At 36.6% G+C, this 20825-nt stretch overlaps 1 protein-coding gene across 1 annotated transcript; it reads right to left on the minus strand.

Moving 5' to 3' along the window:
• Positions 1-9144: 9144 nt before the first annotated feature.
• Positions 9145-20798, minus strand: LOC141429262 (cytochrome P450 4c21-like; the record flags this gene model as incomplete). The annotated part of the gene is given in 7 exon segments (XM_074089542.1): positions 9145-9464; positions 11202-11381; positions 11695-11837; positions 12821-13010; positions 17263-17329; positions 18907-19103; positions 20613-20798. Coding segments are annotated over 7 exon segments (1115 nt in total), but the record flags the coding sequence as incomplete, so codon positions are not given.
• Between the last annotated feature and the right edge of the window lie 27 nt (positions 20799-20825).

Here is a 20825-nt window from a genome sequence, read left to right on the forward strand (position 1 = left end):
TTAAAGGGTTGTGACAATGTAAATTCGAATCGATTTATTGCGATTCTCGATTAAATATGCTAAGGGTGTGCAATCGATTGTATTAGTGATAGTTTATATTTTTAAGTAGTTTTTGCCTGCGGCTTCGCTTTTGCTTGTATATCGGGATCTCACAAACCATGCGGTCTTCTTTGGCACTATATCAAAACTAATAACGGTAAAAAAATACAAAAACCGTAATAACAAAATTGAATAACAAAGTAACAGTTCAAAACATCAAGCACAATACGACACTCGAAACAAAGACGCATTTAAGGACCTTCGCTCTCGTACTAATTGACAGATAATGCGAGTCAAACGATTTGACAAGATTGTGGAATCGATTCGGTCGATAAGCAAAGTCAAGCTCTATTGAAATAGAGTTCCGTTTTACGCGATGAAAAATGACGAGATTAAAATTTATATTTTTAGTTTTAAAACATAATAATACATTTGTGAGTGATTTTTGTTTATTATTACGAAATCTTTTAAGCTAGTAAGTATATTTTTTTATAAATTATTGGCCTGAAACGTTCATGGCGTGGAATGGAAAAAACGCAAGTGTCACCGTACCCATCCTATCCGAAAAGTACTATAATATGTCCAATAAATGACAACTTGACACTTGACACTTGCATCCACCAAGTTGTCCCTCGTAACTCGCTCGATGACGTCAGTCCACCTAGTGAGAGGCCGGCCAATGCTTCGTCTCTGTCTGTCTTCCTTAAAAGTGGAATAGCCTTCGAAATTGTCATTTCAAAGTAAATATCTCAAAAATGGCTGATAAGATTTTTCTCAACCATCATTCATTTCATCATCATTTTTCTCAAGATCTACTATCTACTACAAATCGGTATGTTTGTTTGAGAGCTGCGATGCTACAGACAGACAGTTAAACTTATAACATTACTCTTGTTGTGCCGGGGGTTAAAAAAAAACGTGATTGTAGGTGATTAAGCTTGGAAACGACACGAACAAACGATGATATAAGTACATTCACATTTATAATATTAATATTTGTTAAATAAAATGTAGTTGCGTGGGTTTTTATAGTTTTAAACTATGTTTATGATTTAAGATACAGGCTCAGCTTAGTTTGGGGCCCACCGGATGCTGAAACTGTTAGTGTAATAAATATTTTCTTTCCAATTTTGTAATTTTACTGCTTCTTTTTGATTTATCTCAATGTACTTATGGAACAGCAAAACTCTGGAATGGTTTGTCGCCTGCGGTATTCCCGGACCGATAGGACCTTCAAGCCATCAAGAAAAGAGCGTACTTCTACCTAAAAGGCCGGCAATGCACTTGTGACTCTTCTGGTGTTGCAGGTGTCCATGGGCGACGGTAATCGATTACCATCAGGCGATCCGTTTGCTCGTTTTCCCCCTATTCAGTAAAAAAAATAACAATAAAAATAGAACCCTTCTTTAAAATCTACGTATCGTTTCTAACCAAAGCGCCTCCCGCAACCATAGCCCTGAAAAAAAGAGGCTTAGTCAACCCCCAAAACAATCAATTAAGGAAGTTTCAGCATTCATGAATTGCAAATGTAACTTCTTGACTGTTCTGTATCTCTTCACGTAGCTTGAGTATTGATTTAAATACAATTATGACCTTTTTCGTGACTTGGGGCAATGTTTTCTATGGCGTTCTTCTGGACTGACTTATTGTAGGTATATTGCTTAGGTCATCTTAGTCATCGACATAGCTAACAGGATAAGCAAACTGTAGTGGCAGGGGGCCGGCCATATCAGCCGAAGAACCGTACCACTACTATGAGTTTACAGTGACCGTACTCGATAGCGACAGCGTAAATTATATGTAGAGGCGCTGTACAACTCTCCATACAAATAATTTACGCCGTCGCTATTGAGTACGGTCACTGTAAACTCATGGTAGTGGTACTGATAACCGCTGGGGCAAACGAGTTCTTAAGTTGAGACCGCGAATAGGCAAGCGTGGCGTGAGACGCTCTCAGGTGGTCATGATCTTCGCAGGGTAGCTGGCAAGAACTGGATGAGACTGGCCGACTATCGTGCTCAGTCAGTAGCGTGCAACTGGAGAGGCTTATGTCCAGCAGTGGACTAAGAGAAACCGATGATGATGATGATGATTGCTTAGGTATAAGTCTTTACAACCTCATGGTCGTCATATCAGCCGTAGGACGTCCACTGTTAGACATGGCCTCCCTTATGGTATCCAATCATTTGGCAACAAACGTTTCAGCAAATATTCAATTAACAAACAACGTTTCGCAAACTTTTATTTCACAAATTAATCGTTTTATAACACCTTCTTTCACAAATTTTTGATTTCACAAGCTCATCATAATGATTATTTGGCAAACTACTCATTTATTATTTTCGTCACTTGTCAAAACCACGTTTGTCCAATTAACGTTTGGCAGAAAAACGTTTAATAAAATACATCATATTTTTGTAGACACTTTAGTAAGAGTAATTATAGAGATGCTTGTAGCTCTGGTTGACTTGGGTAAGAAGAAGGTTAGGTTAGAACTGAGAGTGAGACCCTAAGAAAAACGAACTTCTGCCAGTAAAGTACCTACTCGTAGGTTAGGTTAGGTTAGAACAGCGAACCTAAGAAAAAACGAATTGCTACGAGGACAGTAGGTTAAGTTAGGTGAGAACCGCGACCTTAGGGGAAACAAAAACGAGCCAAGAGAATCAAATCCTACCAATTTAAACATGTTATGTAAATAGTTTGTCAAATATCTAATCATTTATAATTTGATGTTTTGTGAAATAACTAGTTTGAAAAATTAGTTGTTTGGGTTAAGGATATTTTATAAATTATGATTTATTATGATGTGTGTGTAAAGTGACAAGTTTGTTAAAAGTATATTTATCAAATGATCATTTGTGATATGAGCAGTTTGTGATATATGAAGTCGTTGTGAAATGAATAGTTTGCGTAACGTTGTTTGTGAAATGATCATTTGTTGAACGTTGTTTGCCAAATGATACCCTCCCCTCCCTTAGACCTCCAGTTGCTTCGTTTGGAAGCGGCCTGCATCCATCCATCCTCCTGCAACCTAAGTCAATTTTTTTTATGAACATGAAATTTTATGTCACTTACGATAGTTATGAAAGAGTTCGATGTCACATTTACAATAAGTTCTACATACGACACTAGGCGGCAGGAGGATATATTCGTTATATTCAAGTCTATTACTGTTATAACAGGTGCACTAACAATGAAACCTTAAATAAAGACAGCTCCAGTCTACAACGTATTTTTCTAAACACTCGAAAGAACTTCGATCAAACTACTTCTTATTAGAGAGAGACAAAGAAAACTCAAAACAGTTTGTTTAAAAGTGAAGGCGCGTTTACTATTTGTTAAGTGTTTGATCAAGTAAGACATGCTTAGTTGATTGTATATAGAAAGAAAGAAATAAATAAATAAATAATAAATAAATATCACGGGACAATTCACACCAATTGACCTAGTCCCAAAGTAAGCTTAGCAAAGCTTGTGTTATGGGTACTAAGCAACGGATAAATATAATTATATAGATAGATACATACTTAACTACATATTAAACACCCAAGACCCGAGAACAAGCATTCGTATTTTTATACAAATATCTGCCCCGACACGGGAATCGAACCCGGGACCTCAAGCTTCGTAGTCAGGTTCTCTAACCACTAGGCCATCTGGTCGTCTAAACATTTATTCACTATACGCAAAAACTTACAGCATATGGAGTAAACGCTTAACACGTGGCACGTAGAGTATGGTATAGTGTGTTACCGGCAGCCAGGCTTTATTTAAGGGAGGTTAAAGTAACGTATTTCTGTACCTTAACCATGACATTAATTTAATCAATAAACTCAATCAATCAATCAAATCATTTATTCGCTAATATAGGTAAGCTCAAAATACAAAGTTTGTTAACTTTCTAACAAAAATATAATTGCCAGCAATGTAAGTACATCAAAGTAAATTGACAAGATTTAGATGATTAAAGCCTTAGTTTGTAGTTATAGGTTTAAGTTATTTTTTTGTATTATGTTTTAGTTCAAAGTATAGGTGAAGTTGAAATAGAAGTAGAGACAAGAAACAAGTATAGACACAGGACCTACATGTTAGTTTCGTAACAAGTTACTTCTTTACCTGATTTTAAAATTAATATGTACTAATTAACTGGACGTAGATTAAGAAAAGAATCCTATCATGTTATTCTTCAACTTTGCTTTTGTTGCTACTGAAACTGGAATTGACAAGTAACAATCAAAGTATCTGTCAACTGTTGTTTACACTTACTCACTCACTCGCTCGTCTCATTCATTCCACAGAAGTCTTCGGTCATTCAATGCATTCATTTACATCAACCATTCGTCCACAAATCTACCCTCATTCCCACATACATGACTTTATGGACTTTACATTACGAGTAAGATCGTGTAAATGTCGGCGGTCCATTGTAAAATCCGCCAGATCACGAAATTCCTAGGCATATCGCGAAATGGCGCCATTTCATGATACGCCTAAAAACTGGCCAGGCATATCACGATGTGCCTGAGAAACAATACGGCAGAGCGATTAGAGCATTCCTAGCTCTATACCGCGCACATCGACGAGCGAAACGAGGAGTGGTTATAGTATGAATTGTGAACACAGAAGCGAGAACGCGGCCGGTGAAGTGCCAGGAACGATATGGCTAAGAATTTCATGATCTGCCTAAACTGGCCAAATCATGAAATGGCGGCGTTTCATGATTATGCCTAGGAATTTCATGATCTGCCTGTATGTCACTAGGCAAATCGTTAAACGGTGAGTTTTGAACGATATGGCGGATGTCCCTTAGCCAATTCATGAAATGGCGCTATTTCACGATATGCCTAGGAATTTCGTGATCTGGATTTTACGATCACCGCCGACATATACATATTTTGGTAACTTTTCCCGTATTGATTATCTTTGTATTTTACTGTATCTGTCATCCAATTCATAGTTTAGTAGCGTTCTGTCCAAACACGCCTCAAAGAAACTAAAAAACTTCAGTCGGAGCGTTCCGAGCGAGCAAGGCAGTGTTGAGTCTTTTATTTTCGATACGTATTTCGACGCCAGATCTCCCAAACCCCTACTTCTGTACAAAATATCTAAAAAAGAAAAGTGCTGATCGTAATATAGTTTAATAAGGTTCAAGGCCGAGTTACAGAAGCATGATATGGATTTCGAAAAGTACATTAAAATATTAAACGAAAGCAGACCAAAAAAATCCATTTGACATACCCAAGAGAAGTAGATACAGTATAACAACAGCTCTATATATACTTCCAAATAAAAGTAGTGTGTTAACGCGGGGTGTTCTCTATTTAAATGAACGATGGAAGAATTCGAAAATGCTGATTTTAATTTTTCTGTGAGAGAAAGAGTCATATTGTGTTAAAATTAGAAAAAGATAAAGAAGCGTAATATTATTATAGTAAGGTTTATTTTATACTGATGGTTATTCTTTACAAAACTTTTTACGGTAACTTTGAAAAGTTTCGCAAGTTGATAACAGAACATAACCACATATCACGATCGTATCTCATCGTCTATACCCGAAGCATGCTTCTAATCCGAGGGTTTTTTTAAGAGCTCACGGAGTGTAGTTATTAGTTATGTAGATGGTAAGTATTCATATGTATTTTTTATTTCCTAAATAAAAATAACGGCAAGCATTTCACTTAGAATGTAAGTACATATTTTTATAGATAATGTTAAATATTAAACATCCTCGCCATGTAAAAGAAAAATCGCATCTCATGATCGGCAATCTTACAAAGTGGACTTTCCTGAACTATACTTCAAGGTTTACTTTTATTCACATATTTATTTGAAATACGACCTTTTTTAAAGTATTACGCCGACATGCTTCTATAATATTCTGAGTAGTACAACGTAATCTAATTTCATTGACTCGTGCCACACTCTCGAATACATCATGAGAACGTGAGTACTTCAGTCTTTATTAAGTCAGTAGCTTTTGCTCTAATTTCCTGTCATACGCAGAGAAGTCAATTTTGTTTAATTGGGAGTAATTAGCGAGCATGTGGTAATGAACAGACTATAATAACATAGCGCGGAGATCAGATGGCTGATAGTGAATAATTGAATGGAGACCACGCGTATCAGCAAGCGCTTTTTTAGGGTTCCGTAGCCAAAATGGCAAATACGGAACCCTTATAGTTTCACCATGTCTGTCTGTCTGTCCATCCGCGGCTTTGCTCAGGGACTATCAATGCTAGAAATCTGTAATTCAGGACGATATAGGATATATTTATGTATATATATATACATTAAATACATACATACATACGCTCGAAAAACATAACCCTCTTTTGGGCAGTCGGGTAAAAAGAAATTTAAATGTATTAAATTCTCGTTGATAAATTCATGTAACTCGAATTCAGTTTCTAATATAAAGTTAAATGGTCAAACTATTGAATTTGTAAAATCAACAGTATTTTTAGGAATAACGCTCGATTCTAAACTACAGTGGGGACCTCACGTCACAGCAATCGCGGGTAGATTGAGCTCTGCTGCTTTTGCAGTTTGGAAAACACGGCAGCTAACCGATGTGGCGACGGCGCGGTTGGTGTATTTTGCTTACTTTAATAGCATTATTTCGTACGGCCTTATTTTATGGGGATCTGCTGCAGGCATTGTGTCAATTTTTATCTTACAAAAGAGAGCAATTAGAGCAATTTATAATTTGAAGACGCGTGAATCTTTAAGATCTTTTTTTAAAGAAACAGCATCCTAACCCTGCCGTCGCTTTATGTTTTTGAAATAATCGTGTAGATATGTTAGGAAGAACATATGTGATTTTCCCACTACCGTCGATAAGCCAAAGGCTACTAGAAACACAGGGAAGCTTAAAGTTCCATCTTACAGACTGGCTAAAACCAAAAAGTCGTTTCTGGGAAATTGCATACGTTTTTAAAATAAAATTCCAAAAAATATTATAAATGGAACAGATACAAAATTCAGATCCATTGTCAAGAAGACATTAATATCTAAGGCGTATTATAAAGTTAATGATTATATCATGGACAGGGATATTTGGAAATAATTCCGATCCGCATTAGCGATCCCTTCAAATAGAGAACCTACTGTGTTAAAAATAAAATTAAATACTTGTAATGTTTATATATCTATACATATAATAAAGCTGAAGAGGGTCGAAAGTCTGTACATGGAAGATATTCGAAAAAAAGTTGGCTGGGGATACTTAGAATCGATAACAGAACACGTTCCAACAGTTTTTAGATTTTTTGTCTGTTTGTCTGTTTATCTGTTTATCTGTTTGTCGTTTATTTGACCGCGCATCACGTGAGAACGGCTGAACGGATTTTTATGCAAACTTTACTAATCTGACGAGAAAATCCCCGGCCAGGTTATAGGCTATAAAAATTCGACCCTTATGGTATAAAAATTCAACCCTTAAAAGTGGAGGTAGCTACTACATTCGATTCGATTGAGTTAAGTTTCCACCTTTAAGTTTTCAAATACGTGCTATGACTATCAAGTACCCTGATAAACTAACAGATGGCGCTGAAATTAATAACTTTGTGACTCGAGTAAGGAAGGATTTTGCCAAATTAACTCAAAGTTTAAAAGAGGGAGTACGGATATCAACAAATAATTGAATAATTTAATTGATTTAATGATACGACTAAAATTAAACGACAATAAAGTAATTGCCACACGTTACAAGGCCATCTTTTGGAGAACTGGGTAAACGGTATGTAATGGAGTAAACTAATAAAAAAGAGTTTACTTACATAGTTATACTTAGTTTTTTTTAGCATTAGAAATAGGGTAAACAATCTTGACGAGTCTATTTATTGAAAAACGTTTTAAAAAACAGTTACTATTACTTTTATGATACCAAAAGCATGTAAATGATCATTATATCCTTGCTAATTGATACTATTTGCTGTGACTTATTTTTCAAAGTTTTTTCAATAAAAAGACACATCAAGATCGCTTGCCTTCTTTCTAATGCTAAAAAAAAGAACTATAAGTACTTAATGCTAAAATCAACACACATATCAACACGCGTACGAGTATAATTCTATACATCTATCTTATATCTATACAAAAGTTGGCTGGGGATACTTAGAATCGATAACAGAACACGTTCCAAAAGTTTTTAGAATTTTTGTCTGTTTATCTGTTTATTTGACCACGCATCACGTGAAAACGGCTGAACGGATTTTCATGCAAGCTTTACTAATCTGGCGAGAAAATCCCGGTCAGGTTATATAGACTTTAAAAATCCTACCCCTAAAAGAGGGGGGGGGGCGGTAGCCGCTACTCTTGATTAAGTTAAGTTTGCACCTGAATCTTATGACGCTACTTAGGAAGGAGGTGCAGACTTATTTTCAAGTGTTGTACGACTATCGAGTACCCTGCTACACTAACAGATGCGGCTGATTTAGCCAAATTGACTAAGTTTAAAAGAAGGAGTACGGATATCAAGAAATTTAGGTAATTGATTAAATAATATAACAAATTTAAACGACAATAAATTAATTGAAACACATTTCACAGCGCCATCTTATGGGGAACTATGAAACAAACATAGTTACGTAGTGGTAACATCAACACTCATATTCAACACGCGTATAATTAATTAATAGAAAAATATCATGAATTGTTCCTAATTTATTTATATCCGGAATACGGAAATTCGGCGAAGAACTAAAGTCACTGACATAGCTCGAAAAATTATATGGTAGGGATTTTTCGAAAATTCCACGAAACGGCCAATGCGGGACATTAACTTCATTCCTATCGAGTATTGTGTAAATATAAAAATCTACGCAGACGAAGTCGCGGGCAAAACCTAGTCATTTAATAATATTGTAAATCTGTTTAAAAAAAAATATGTACCTCGTTGAGTTTCTTGCCGGATTCTTCTTAACAGAGGTTTTTCCGAACCGGTGGTAGATTTTTTTTGACATTGATAAGTGCTTGTTATAGCCTAAATTGAATAAAGATATTTTGACTTTTGACTTTGACTTTGAAGGTGGTGTCCTCTTGCCTTGCCACTGAAACACGAAGTTCGTACTTTGTAGACACATAAATATAAAGAAAACCAAGACATTGCTGAGAAAAGTTTTTATTTACAAACCAAATCAAAAAATAGTAATCTAAAAAGTGCTTGACCATAGAATAAACTAGAAAGCGTGTGCCGTCAGCTGCAGAGAAAAAAGACAAAAAACAATTCAATAGAGAACTTTTGTTATGTTTCTGAACTCGATAAAGAACATGCTATCGTAATTCTAATGACAAGCGATCTGCTTCTGTAGGTTTCATATGTATTTCGTATTTAAACTTCAGTTCGTAGATGTTTGATGTGATACGGAACCGGCGGATTACATGCACCAACACGGTCTTCGTAAACATGGTAGAATAAAATTTACCTGTAATCAAAAAAACGTTACAAAATGATATATGGAGAAAGTAAAGCCGCATTCAAATTTGTCTATCGTGATGTGTTGTAATTAATTTTTAATTAATTAAAAGCTTTTTATCTACATGCATATCATAACTTCCCTATTATATGTTCAGAAACGACTATCAAATGGTCTTTATTAAGAAACCTGGTATCTGCGGGTGCATCTTAATGTTCACATTAAAGTACAGTGCATCTTAATGTTTACATTAAAGTATCGGTAATACTTTTTTTAACAATGCATATCTGTACATATTGTAGAAAACTTATGACATGCATGTAGATACTAATTATTATTCAAAGTCAAAGTCAAAGTCAAAGTCAAAGTCAAAGTCAAAGTCAAAGTCAAAGTCAAGTCAAGTCAAAGTCAAAGTCAAAGTCAAAATACAGGCCATATCTGAACATATTATAGAAAACTTATGATATGCATGTAGATAAAGTTATGTATGCGGCTATACATAATTAGGCATTAAAACACTCGTGTGATCTTATTATGAAACTCACCTTTGGCTCGTTTCATAAAACCACACTCTTACTTTAATGCCTCTCATTATGCACCAGCCACATAAATAACTATTATTTCAATAAAAAAATACATGTACATTTCTGTCATTAACTACTAATCCTTAATTAAATAAAAATAAAATAAATAAATATCACGGGACAATTCACACCAATTGACCTAGTCCCAAAGTAAGCTTAACAAAGCTTGTGCTATGGGTACTAAGCAACGTATAAATATAATTATATAGATATAGGTACATACTTAAATACATATAATACGATTGTTGCAGTCAACATGTGATGTGATGCTCCCTGTCTCTCTCTGTCTTTAGCTTGTGATAAATTTGAGCGCAATGTATGTAGTAACAGTGCTTTCGTCACTATTAATACAACAGACTACTTTTCTATCGCTTCTCTTTCGTAGTTGTCACTTAAATATGTACTCTGTAAATGCTTCTAAACATCGCTGACTGCGAGCTGATCGATGAATGAATATAGTGGATATCAAAATCGAGTCTTGAATCTGTTATTTGTATTGTATAACTCTTTATCAAACTCGTGAAATTAACATTTGATAAGAGTGGAGACCCAGAACCGGGCGGAGAAACGTTGGTAGACAGGAGATGAGGTAGACCGACGACCAGGTCAAAGTGGCGGGAAGTTGCTGGATTAGGAAAGCACTGGACCGAGATGATTGGCGAGCAATTCAGAATGCCTACACTCAGCATTGGGTGGCTATGGGCTGAAGAAGAAGAGAAAGAGATGAATTTTACAAAGGCGAACTCCGTTAGATGGATATTTTCCGACGGTTGATAGGCCTCTGACACAAGAGTGGACACTACAATGGAAAAATAAAAGGACCAAAAATTTGAAATTTAGTTGTAATCTGCAACAACACTATTCTTAACATTTCGTATGCTAAATGTAAAAAAACTGCGTTCTGGCCTCCTTTGTTTCAAATAAGATCAATAAAATACAAAAAGATAGCCTTTGGACTAATCCGGACAACCCATGGGTATGAAAGTTTAAATACGTTAACATGCCAACCGCGCCATCTGTGCCTTACATAGCGCACTATTTATTGTTGAAAACTATCCAGCCGTTTAGGCTACAGTGAGGATCAAAATCTCCTTCGGCAGTCGGGTAAAATAAAATTCATGTCTATTCCTTTTATGATCAAGCAGCAATACTTAAACGTCACCTATGCAATTACGTTTCCCAAGGCTGAAAGAGCAGTATGCTCCAGGGCTCTTGGGGAGAGAATCCGGCTCCAGCCACCGCTCAGGTCGGAACTGCTCCGCGTCTGGACCCCAAATTGGCAATCGCAGGATCGCCCATATGCCAATAGTGCAGTGGCAGCCGGCTGGAAGCTTGTAGTTTTCTGAAATTACACACAAGGTTGTTGATTAAGCTTACACTTTTATAGTTCAATACAATACACACGTTTACTTCGACTTAGGTCTTCTTCAAAGAACTTTAACCGCATGATCACGGACTTTCTTCATCCATGAACTTGCGATTGGATTTTTACCCATATCGGCTAAGTAGTAAATTTTGTTTTTTAAGACATTCATTTTTTTTAATTTTTAAAAAATCCCACATCTTTCTTCGATTATTTGTTATATCAGTTTGAAATTAATGTAATTTTTTTATTTGTTGTAAACTAAAATCACTTATTTTCTTTAGTTACTTACTAAGTTGCAATTCCTCGTTGCAATCTCTGGACACGATAGGTACGGGCGGGAAAAGTCGCACGGACTCCTTGAACACGGCATCTAGGTATGGCAACTCGTGGTACTTATTAACATCGTCTTTGTGTCCCACCACCGATATTATCCTGAAAAATTAAATAGTTAAAAAAACATTAAAATAAACAAAACATTAAATTATTAAAAATCAAAAAACCGGACTGCCTTAAAAACTAAAAGAAAGAAAACAAGTCTAGTTGTCTAGAACTCTGTCAAGTAGCTAATTTAAAGTTCAACAGTCGGGCCCCATTTAAATCGTAACCAGATGAAAAATTCTTGGTAAGGGGTCTCGACTGTTTAACTTGAAATTAGCTACTTAACAGAGTTCTAGACAACTAGACTTATTTTCTTCCTTTTAGTTTTGAAGACAGTCGGGTTTTTTGATTTTATTTAATGTTTTATTTTTACTTTTTTGATATTTCTGTGAAAAGGTAGGGTATTTGTATATTTCGAACGGGCTAATTAGTAGCTTTCATTTGATTCCCGTATTGTTACAATACAATTTATTTTTTTATACCTCTGACATATTTTTTTGCAGACGCTATATTGAAATATTATATACCGTATGTCACTCCGACTGTTATGACGAATCCAATGATACCTCATATGGTAAAATCCGTCCAGCCGTTTAGGCTGCAGCGAGGACCAAAGAAATGGACATACATACCCGCATACATCATAAAATCATAAATACATACATTACATACAAGTCGCAGAACGGGCAGTCGGGTTTTTAGGTCCCAGCTCAAAAATAAGCTTAAGTTATCCGACTTCTAGACTTAGACTTGTTTTAGCTAAGAATAGCTCTTATTCTTTTTTTAAGTTATCCTGGCACTGGGACTTTGACTTACGAACTATAAATTGAACAAATGAAAATTTCTCCCACATTCGGAATAATTGGAATACGAAACAAACGATTTTAAATAGTTTAGTTGGGGTCCTAGTTTATTTTTTGCCCCAGGGCCTACGCTACTGTCTTGACACAATGCCTAGCTCTTGCTAGCTCTGAACAACAAATACATCACTATAATGTAGGTTCAAAGGACTAGGTATTGATAATGAAATGACTTACTCTTCATAAAGTTTCTCTTGTACCTCAGGAAACGTTCCAATAAGCATCAGGGTGTAGGGAATCACCGTGGACAGCGTATCATATCCAGTTGCTATGATGGTATTCAGCTCATCTTGGACTTCTCTGTCGTTAAATAGATCGTCTTCAGCAAAATTCAAGAGGAGGTCCAGGAACGATTCAGATCTGTGAGCTGAGATTGAAATAATATCATCTTCTATCTTATAATTGAAGGGTCCACGAAAAGAACATGACTATAGTCAATTTTTTTTTTAATTGAGATTTTAATCTTAAAATGAGAGCTCGCAAAGCACTATGACTTACCATTGAATTAAATAATCTGAAAACAATATAAAATATACTTTTTTATGATTGTTTTTTTGGAGTCTTTTTGTATTTTTTATTTCAACTCCAAATTTGCGAAAATACAAACTGAGACATGTATGCACAGGAAAACCAGAAAAAGAGAACAGGGCTGGGAATAACAACAAAAAAAAACAAATAAAAAAGTAAAAGTAACAAATTTGGAGTTGAAATAAAAACACAAAAATACTCCAAAAAACCAATCATAATTTGATTGCTTCGGATATCTCTTGTCTGGGTGAGCGGTTAGTTCCGAAAGAATGTGACGTCTCTCGAAGAGAGCGAAACAAAGATGTCGCTATAGCGTAGTAGAAAAAGCAACCTGAGATATGTGTGCATAGGAGAAGTCTCCTGTCCAGCGGTGGTGTAGGGGTTATAGCACGCAGCACGGATTGCTGAGGACCTGGGTTCCATTCCCAGCGCTGGTCTATTTTTCTAGTTTTTCTGTGCATCGATGTCTCAGTTTGTATTTTCGATATACTTTTTTTAACTTTTAAATAAATGTAATTGTTCGTAATGACTAACTTTCAAACCGCTATAACTCAAAAAGTTGCTTAGGTGACTAGACATGTTCTTTCCGTGGACACTTCAATTATTACAGAACTATGGGACTTATTACGGTTAATGAAACGAGTCAGCACAGTCGAGGAAATTGAATCACGGACCAGGGTGGAATCTTTTCATAACCAATCTCGCTATGGTTTCTTTGGCAGATGTATGGGATGTCAATATGGCATTAGTAGCACAAAGGTTCCATCTAGATGTTTCAATGACATTGCAGTAGTCATGCTCAAGTTATGAGTAAAAAATCAAGAAAGTTTAAAACACTATGATTTAAATCTTACTAATATAATAAAAACGAAAATATGTGAGTAGGTAGGTATGTGTGTGTGTTTCTGCTTCGCGCTTAAACGGCTAAACGGATTGAAATTAATTTAGGTATGTATAGCTGGGCATCTGGAATAACACAATGTAGGCTACTTTTTATCCCGATATTCCCACGGGATAAGGATAAAATCTCGAAGTTTCAACCGCTAGGATAGTAGGATTAGAAAAATGAAATTTGGCGCAACGATATAAAGGAGCGATATAAAAAACGGTGACGGTACGGAATCGCAGTGACGCATCGTATGCGCACCGTTTTTATCGCATGCCCTCCACACCGCTGCTCAAAATACGTAGTCGGTGCGGAATCACAGTGACGTCCCGTAAACGTCAGGACTTTACCGCATGGTCTCCACCAAAAGTCATGACGTTTACGGCACGTCACTGCGATTCAGCACCGTCACCGCTTTTTAAGTAGTGGTGTGGCCGCTTCTGTATTTTTAAGAAATCCCATAGAAATTTAATGAATACCCAAAGTTTATTTCACTGCTGGTTTTAATGGATTACGCGTGCGAAGCCGAAGCGAAGTATCTATAATAAAAACCAGCCAAGAGCGTGTCGGACATGCCCAAAATAAGGTTCCGTAGCCATTACAAAAAAAAATTAGTGATATTTTGCTAAGGATTTCGTATTTTATACGGAATCTTCCAAGTTTAGGCATATTTTATACCTTAGGCTGCTATTTACTCATAAACTACTAATAATTCTCAAGCAAACTTAGCCGTTATAGTTTTTCTTGAAAGTTTGATATATTTACTACCATCCTAAATTTTTTCAAATTTTCCACCCACCGATTTAGATTTTAGAGGGGGGGGACGCTCGATTTTAATGAAAATTTGCACTTTAAAGTTGAATATTTCGCAAACAAATCACTAAATTGAAAAATTGTCCTAGCGAGCCCCTGATGGTTTTACATGACCTATCCAACGATACCCCACACTATAGGGTTGGATGAGAAAAAAAATCCCCCCCCCCCACTTTACGTATATGAGAGGTACACTAAAAATTTTATTTTAATTGTACAGTTTTGTCGACATGGTTTACCTATATATCCGTGCAAAATTACGGCTTTCTAGCATTGATAGTCCCTGAGCAAAGTCGCGGACGGACAGACAGACAGACAGACAGACATGGCGGAACCCTAAAAAGAAGGAGCTGAGTAAACTGACTGACATATCAATGCACACCCTGAAATACTGGGACTAATATATTTAAATTTGAGGAAATAATTATACGCACACAAAAGTCGCGGTCAAAAGCTAGTCAATTATATCCGGGATACGCCAGACGTTGATAGATTTTAACATAACAACATTCGTCACGTAATTTGGCAATTAATATTCGCGCATAAAGTCAAGGTTACAAGTTGTTTAACAACTAAATTGTGGATTTGGTGACCTCAAAACATGTCTATATCGCTAATTCGAAATAACAAAATCAACAATGACACTAGTCATTGCCTGTGAATTTGTCTGCACAGGATTCATTTTGGTCGCTATCAAATGATCTAAACTAAAGTGAAAAACCTTTTACTATCATATTTTTACCACGGTTACGGCAAGCGGGTTGCCCGATGGTAAGCTATAACCGACGCCTGCTGATGTTTATAAATAATACTACAAAGAATAAACTATTAAATACTTTATTTTTAGAACGCATTGGATCGCAAGAACGCCATTACAGTCGAGGCCAAGAGCAGTGTTGCCAAATCACTTTGCTTATTTGCCCGGTCTATACGTAGAAGTTAAATTCTAGAACAGTTGAAGCAATTGTAAATGAATTTACTTATACGAGTAGAAATGATAAATCAATCTGATTAATTAAGTATTGAAAAAGTGTACGAGAAGCGAAAGTATAAAAATCCGGCCAAGTGCGAGGCGGACTCGCGCACCGAGGGCTCCGTACAAATATTATTATTTTATGATGTAACTAAAAATTTATGCTTTTTGCAATTTTTCCTTTATCTGTGCTATAAGACGTTGCTTCGTACCAGATTTCAAGATTTTGAGTTCACGGAAAGTACCCTGTAGGTTGTGATTCCCTTGCGAGTGTCGAAAATTTGCAACATAAATTGTATCTTTTGATTGCGTTGGCTTAGAAGTTTGATTTTTTCATAGCTCCAAGCGACAGTAGACCTAAGTATTTGGTATAAATTTCAGCTTGATACCTCCACGCGTTCCTGAGATAAAGGGTCTTGACAGACGGGCGGACCGTTCCGCTTTTTCCTTTTGAGGTACGGAACCCTAAAAATAAATTTAACTTAGCTTTCTATTATGCACTACATTATGGATTGTAGAGGGAAGTATGACGATCTCTTACGGGGAAAAGTACTTAATACTATTGTTGTGTCTTGTGTTGTGAATAAATTAGAGGAAGGAACGTTTTGAACATGAAAAAAAAAATGTATTTTCTTTCTTTCTTTTCAAAAGTGCCCCTCTTTAGGCTCTGTTTCCACCAGAGGAATGTGTTTTTCATGAATCAATAGAAACACTTCATTTACCTCGCCTCGCTCCGTTCAGCTGTTTCCACCAGAGATGTGCTGTGCGAGGGTAGGTAAATGAAGCGTTTCTATTGGTTCGTGAAAAACACATTCCTCGCAACACCTCGCACATCTCTGGTGGAACGCAGCCTTAAGCGGTTAATAACAGTTTCGAATCGCTCCAGATTGGCGCTAGAATAGGACGGTGTTTGCAATAGCTTAGTAAATATTATCCTTATATTACTGCCGGCCCATGTGTTGGGCCGACCAAGTTAAAACTGCTTTCAGTGGTCCACTCCACGAATATAATGTCTAAAACTTTCGTGATTTTCACTCATAGTCAGGACGCACAGGACTTATCAGTGCATGGCCGTGGTCACGAGTAGACGTAGTAGTAGAGTAGTAGTGATTACTCGTGACCACGGCCACTGTAGTGTTGCCGAAACGTCGAGGTAAATATTACTCGTGTGTGTTAGCGTGATTAGTCCTGTGCGTGGTATTTTCACTCCACGAATGTTCGAGAAGGGCTGCAGTAGGGAGGAATGGCGGACTGTAAAGCTTGCCACCACCCCTGATATGGCGACCACGACCACTCTGCCAAGAGTGTGACGAAGAAGAAAAAGAAGAATAGAATAACAACATCAATAGGGAGAGATAGAGACATAGTAAGCGTATAACTGCATGCTGCTAAATATATGTTTGAGTAACATTGAATTACCTTCTGGAGACCTGATTATGCCATTTTCTTTGTCTACCACTCTTTCCTTCTTCCTCTGTGCGACAATCTATGAAAAGAAAATTGTGTAAAGAGTTTTAAATAAAATAGCAGAACAGAAGCTGGTATTTAAAATAAAAAAATAAATATTTAAAGAGCATGTTTCGGCATATAGGAATGAGCATCCTGATAAGTCGAATTTTGCCAAACATTTGTTGGAACTAAATCATTCTTTATCGGACTCCGATTCGTATGAAGTGTTACATTATTGTGGCAAGGGGTTTCGTCTCGATGTTTTAGAATGCATGGAGATAATTAGATACAACAGTATGGGGTCTATTATTAATGAGCAGGTAAATTTAGTTTCATCTCCCTTGCTACGGCTTGGATCTAATTTCAGCAATGGTAGTTAATAAAACATGCCTTGACAGTAAATAAATAAAAAATCAAGGTAGTTTTGAAGGACGGTTAAAAAAATTATTAATAATTTGTGGGTAGTTTTGTTTTGTTTCATAAAACGTATGTGGGTACTTGGGGAGTTACAGTGACAAGTTAAAACGGTGGTTGTGGTTCGTTAGTCTAACAACTGGTAGCATGGTGTACGGTTGTGTCACTCTGAAGATGAGCTCTGTTTGAGTTCGAAACGCGTCAGTGTAGTGTGATGGTGGTGATAGATGGGTTTGTGTGATTTGTGTGTGTTCTTACAGTGTGGAGGTGGAGGAACTGCATGAACACGCATATTTTGCATAAGCTTAGCTATCGTAAGGTCGCGGGTGAGCAAGGAAATTATTTTAGTTCATTAATATGGACCTCCGCAAAGTAACGCCTGATTCAATAAATTATATAAAATAAATTTTATTGTGGTATCGTGACAAAATGCTTTGTCAATCTGCGCCTCTTGTATGCAAGAACGTACCTACGCATAGAAAAAAAATATTAAGTAACTGCAGAGTGCCTGCTTCGTTTTAGGTTAAAAACATCACTAAAGTAATGCAAAGTTTGTATGCATGTGTATATTTGTAATACTTTCACGCTAAAATGGCTGGACGTATTTGGGTGATATTTGGTACGCTAGCTGGACGTTTGAAATAACACATAATAATAATAATAGTCCTATGGATATTTTGTATTTTCTTAGTATTTCTTAATAAATTTTCCTTGTCATCTAAAAAAAACACATTAGCTAATTTATATCCTGATATTTTTACGAGATTGGGATAAAATATTGAAAATTCAACCGTTTTAATTGCAACGTCAATGAAGACCACGATATAATTTTTGGAAATTCTTATGGGAAATTTTATTCAATACTTTTTATGACAAAGCAGCTGAACGAATTCAAATGAAATCTATTATCTAGACTTTACTTATATAAGCTACTTTTTATCCCGGTATTCTGTTCTGTTACGTTTATATACCTAATGGTTGAAATATTTACTAATGGATACATTTTGTGATGCTTTGTATAGATTCCATGTAACACTCTGAACTTGGATCTAACACTCGGAATCATAATCTTCATATTATTATATATCTATGTCATCTTCTTTCTGTTACACAATAAGGTAGAAAGAGATGGGAAGTACTATGGCCTTGGCCTCTGATCTTGCCATTGATTGAAATATTACAATATGTTTTGTATTTTACCTTGGAAGACTGTTGAAGGATGGTTCTTATGACGTCGTCCTGAGTTCTCTTGAGGGGACTAAATTTGAAGACCACGTCGGAGTGAAGAATCACCTTAGCAATTCTTTGGGAAAACATGCCAAATATACGTCTGAGAGCAGCTTTGTAATCCTCCGTCACCAATGATTCACTGGCTTTGGATATACCTAGGACTGTGGCTGAAATAAAAGTAACAAATGTTAAATCTTTATTAAAGGTGATATTCCACCAGCGAGGCGAGACGAGACGAGACGAGACGAGAATTGAAATTTGTATGGCGGCGCCCGCGGTGGCCTGCGGCGGCCCGTGGCTGCTCTCGGCGGGCGCGCGAGAATACATACAAATTTTAATTCTCGTCTCGCCTCGTCGGTGGAAAATCTTCATTAAAAGTAATTAAATTCTGAATCTAGCTTCACCCCATTGGATAGTTTATTTGGTAAAAAAAGTATTATTGTAATTAGTCCGTCAGTTAGATTATCAAAAAATATTGTATACGTATTTTATCTTTTGTTTATCCAAGAAAAAAAATATGAAAATGAAGAGCGTCAAGTTCGAGGTTGGGGCCGGGATGTCACGCCGTACTGAAAAATGTCGCATGGTGTTGCGTCATTTGAAAGTTTGTGAAGATGTTTGGATGTTTGGAGGTTTGAATGTTCGTTAGTCAATCACGTCTAAACAGATAGTTTGAGTCCCTGAGAAGGACATAGGATAGCTTTTATCCCGGAAAGCTTCATAGTTCCCGCGGGACAGCGATAAACGAATATTACGCGGACGGAGTCGCGGGCAAGGAATTTTAACTGGCTATAAATCTTTATAATTTTTCGTTTACTTAATTGACAAAAGAAAATCTAACCGACAGATTTATGAATTTTTTTAGGACACTATAACCTATTGTTATGTGACAGTGATATTTATAACCTAACCAACAAAAAGTTGGATAACCTCCGATTTTGTCACTTCAAAGTTCAATATCTCAAAAACGGCTGAACCGATTTTGATCAAACATGTCTAAGAACCATCGCTAGAAAACCTGCTTTCAAATAAAAAACTGTTTAAGAGCTACGGTGCCACAGACAGACACAGAGACATACAGACACAGAGATACACAGACACACATAGCGGTCAAACTTATAACACCCCTTTTTTTGCGTCAGGGGTTAATAAATTTAAGTCGTTACTTAATTAATATCACTTTACAATAGACTGATTATGGGCAACCTGTTATGGCTCTAAAATCACCCTACGAATATTCTTTTTTCTTTTTTTTGAAACGGGCATCGTAAAAATTTGTCACATTAGCCCATAGGGCAAAACATTAAATAACAAGAAAACAAATTATGTACATCTCACAATTGACGACTAACTAACATATCTTATCACATCAGCCAACCTGAAAAGCATTAACGCCATGCCTGAAGCCGGCTGAGCTTAAACTTGCTCAGGTTGGCTGCTGCTACCAACGCCTCCCACGCCGCACGAATCCGAACACATTCCTCTGAAAAGAAATGCCCCTGGGCATCTTCTGTCGTATCGCACAATTCACACTCACCTATTTTCAAGTCTGAGCTCGGTTCCAACCAAGTCTCAGTGACTAACGCTATGTCTACTTTTTCTTCTGCCAGTATCCTACGAATATTCAAAATGCAAAAGTTTATATGTGTTTGTGTGTACAAATGAATACAACTTACTACAAACTGTGTTGAGTGTGACGTCAGACGCTTTCACCCAGATGCTGGTTTCGCCTTTTCCTGCTAGTGGTTCTATGCTCTTCACCAGTTCCTTCGCTTGATGGTTGAAGGCAGGCTGGTACCGGTCCAGCATGTGCTGGCTGTATGATGGATTGAAAAGCTTCCGGTGGTGTTTCCACCTTGAACCTGAGATAGATACAATACAATACAATA

This window comes from Choristoneura fumiferana, chromosome 6 (assembly GCF_025370935.1).
Source record: "Choristoneura fumiferana chromosome 6, NRCan_CFum_1, whole genome shotgun sequence".
Taxonomy (NCBI): Eukaryota; Metazoa; Arthropoda; class Insecta; order Lepidoptera; family Tortricidae; genus Choristoneura; species Choristoneura fumiferana.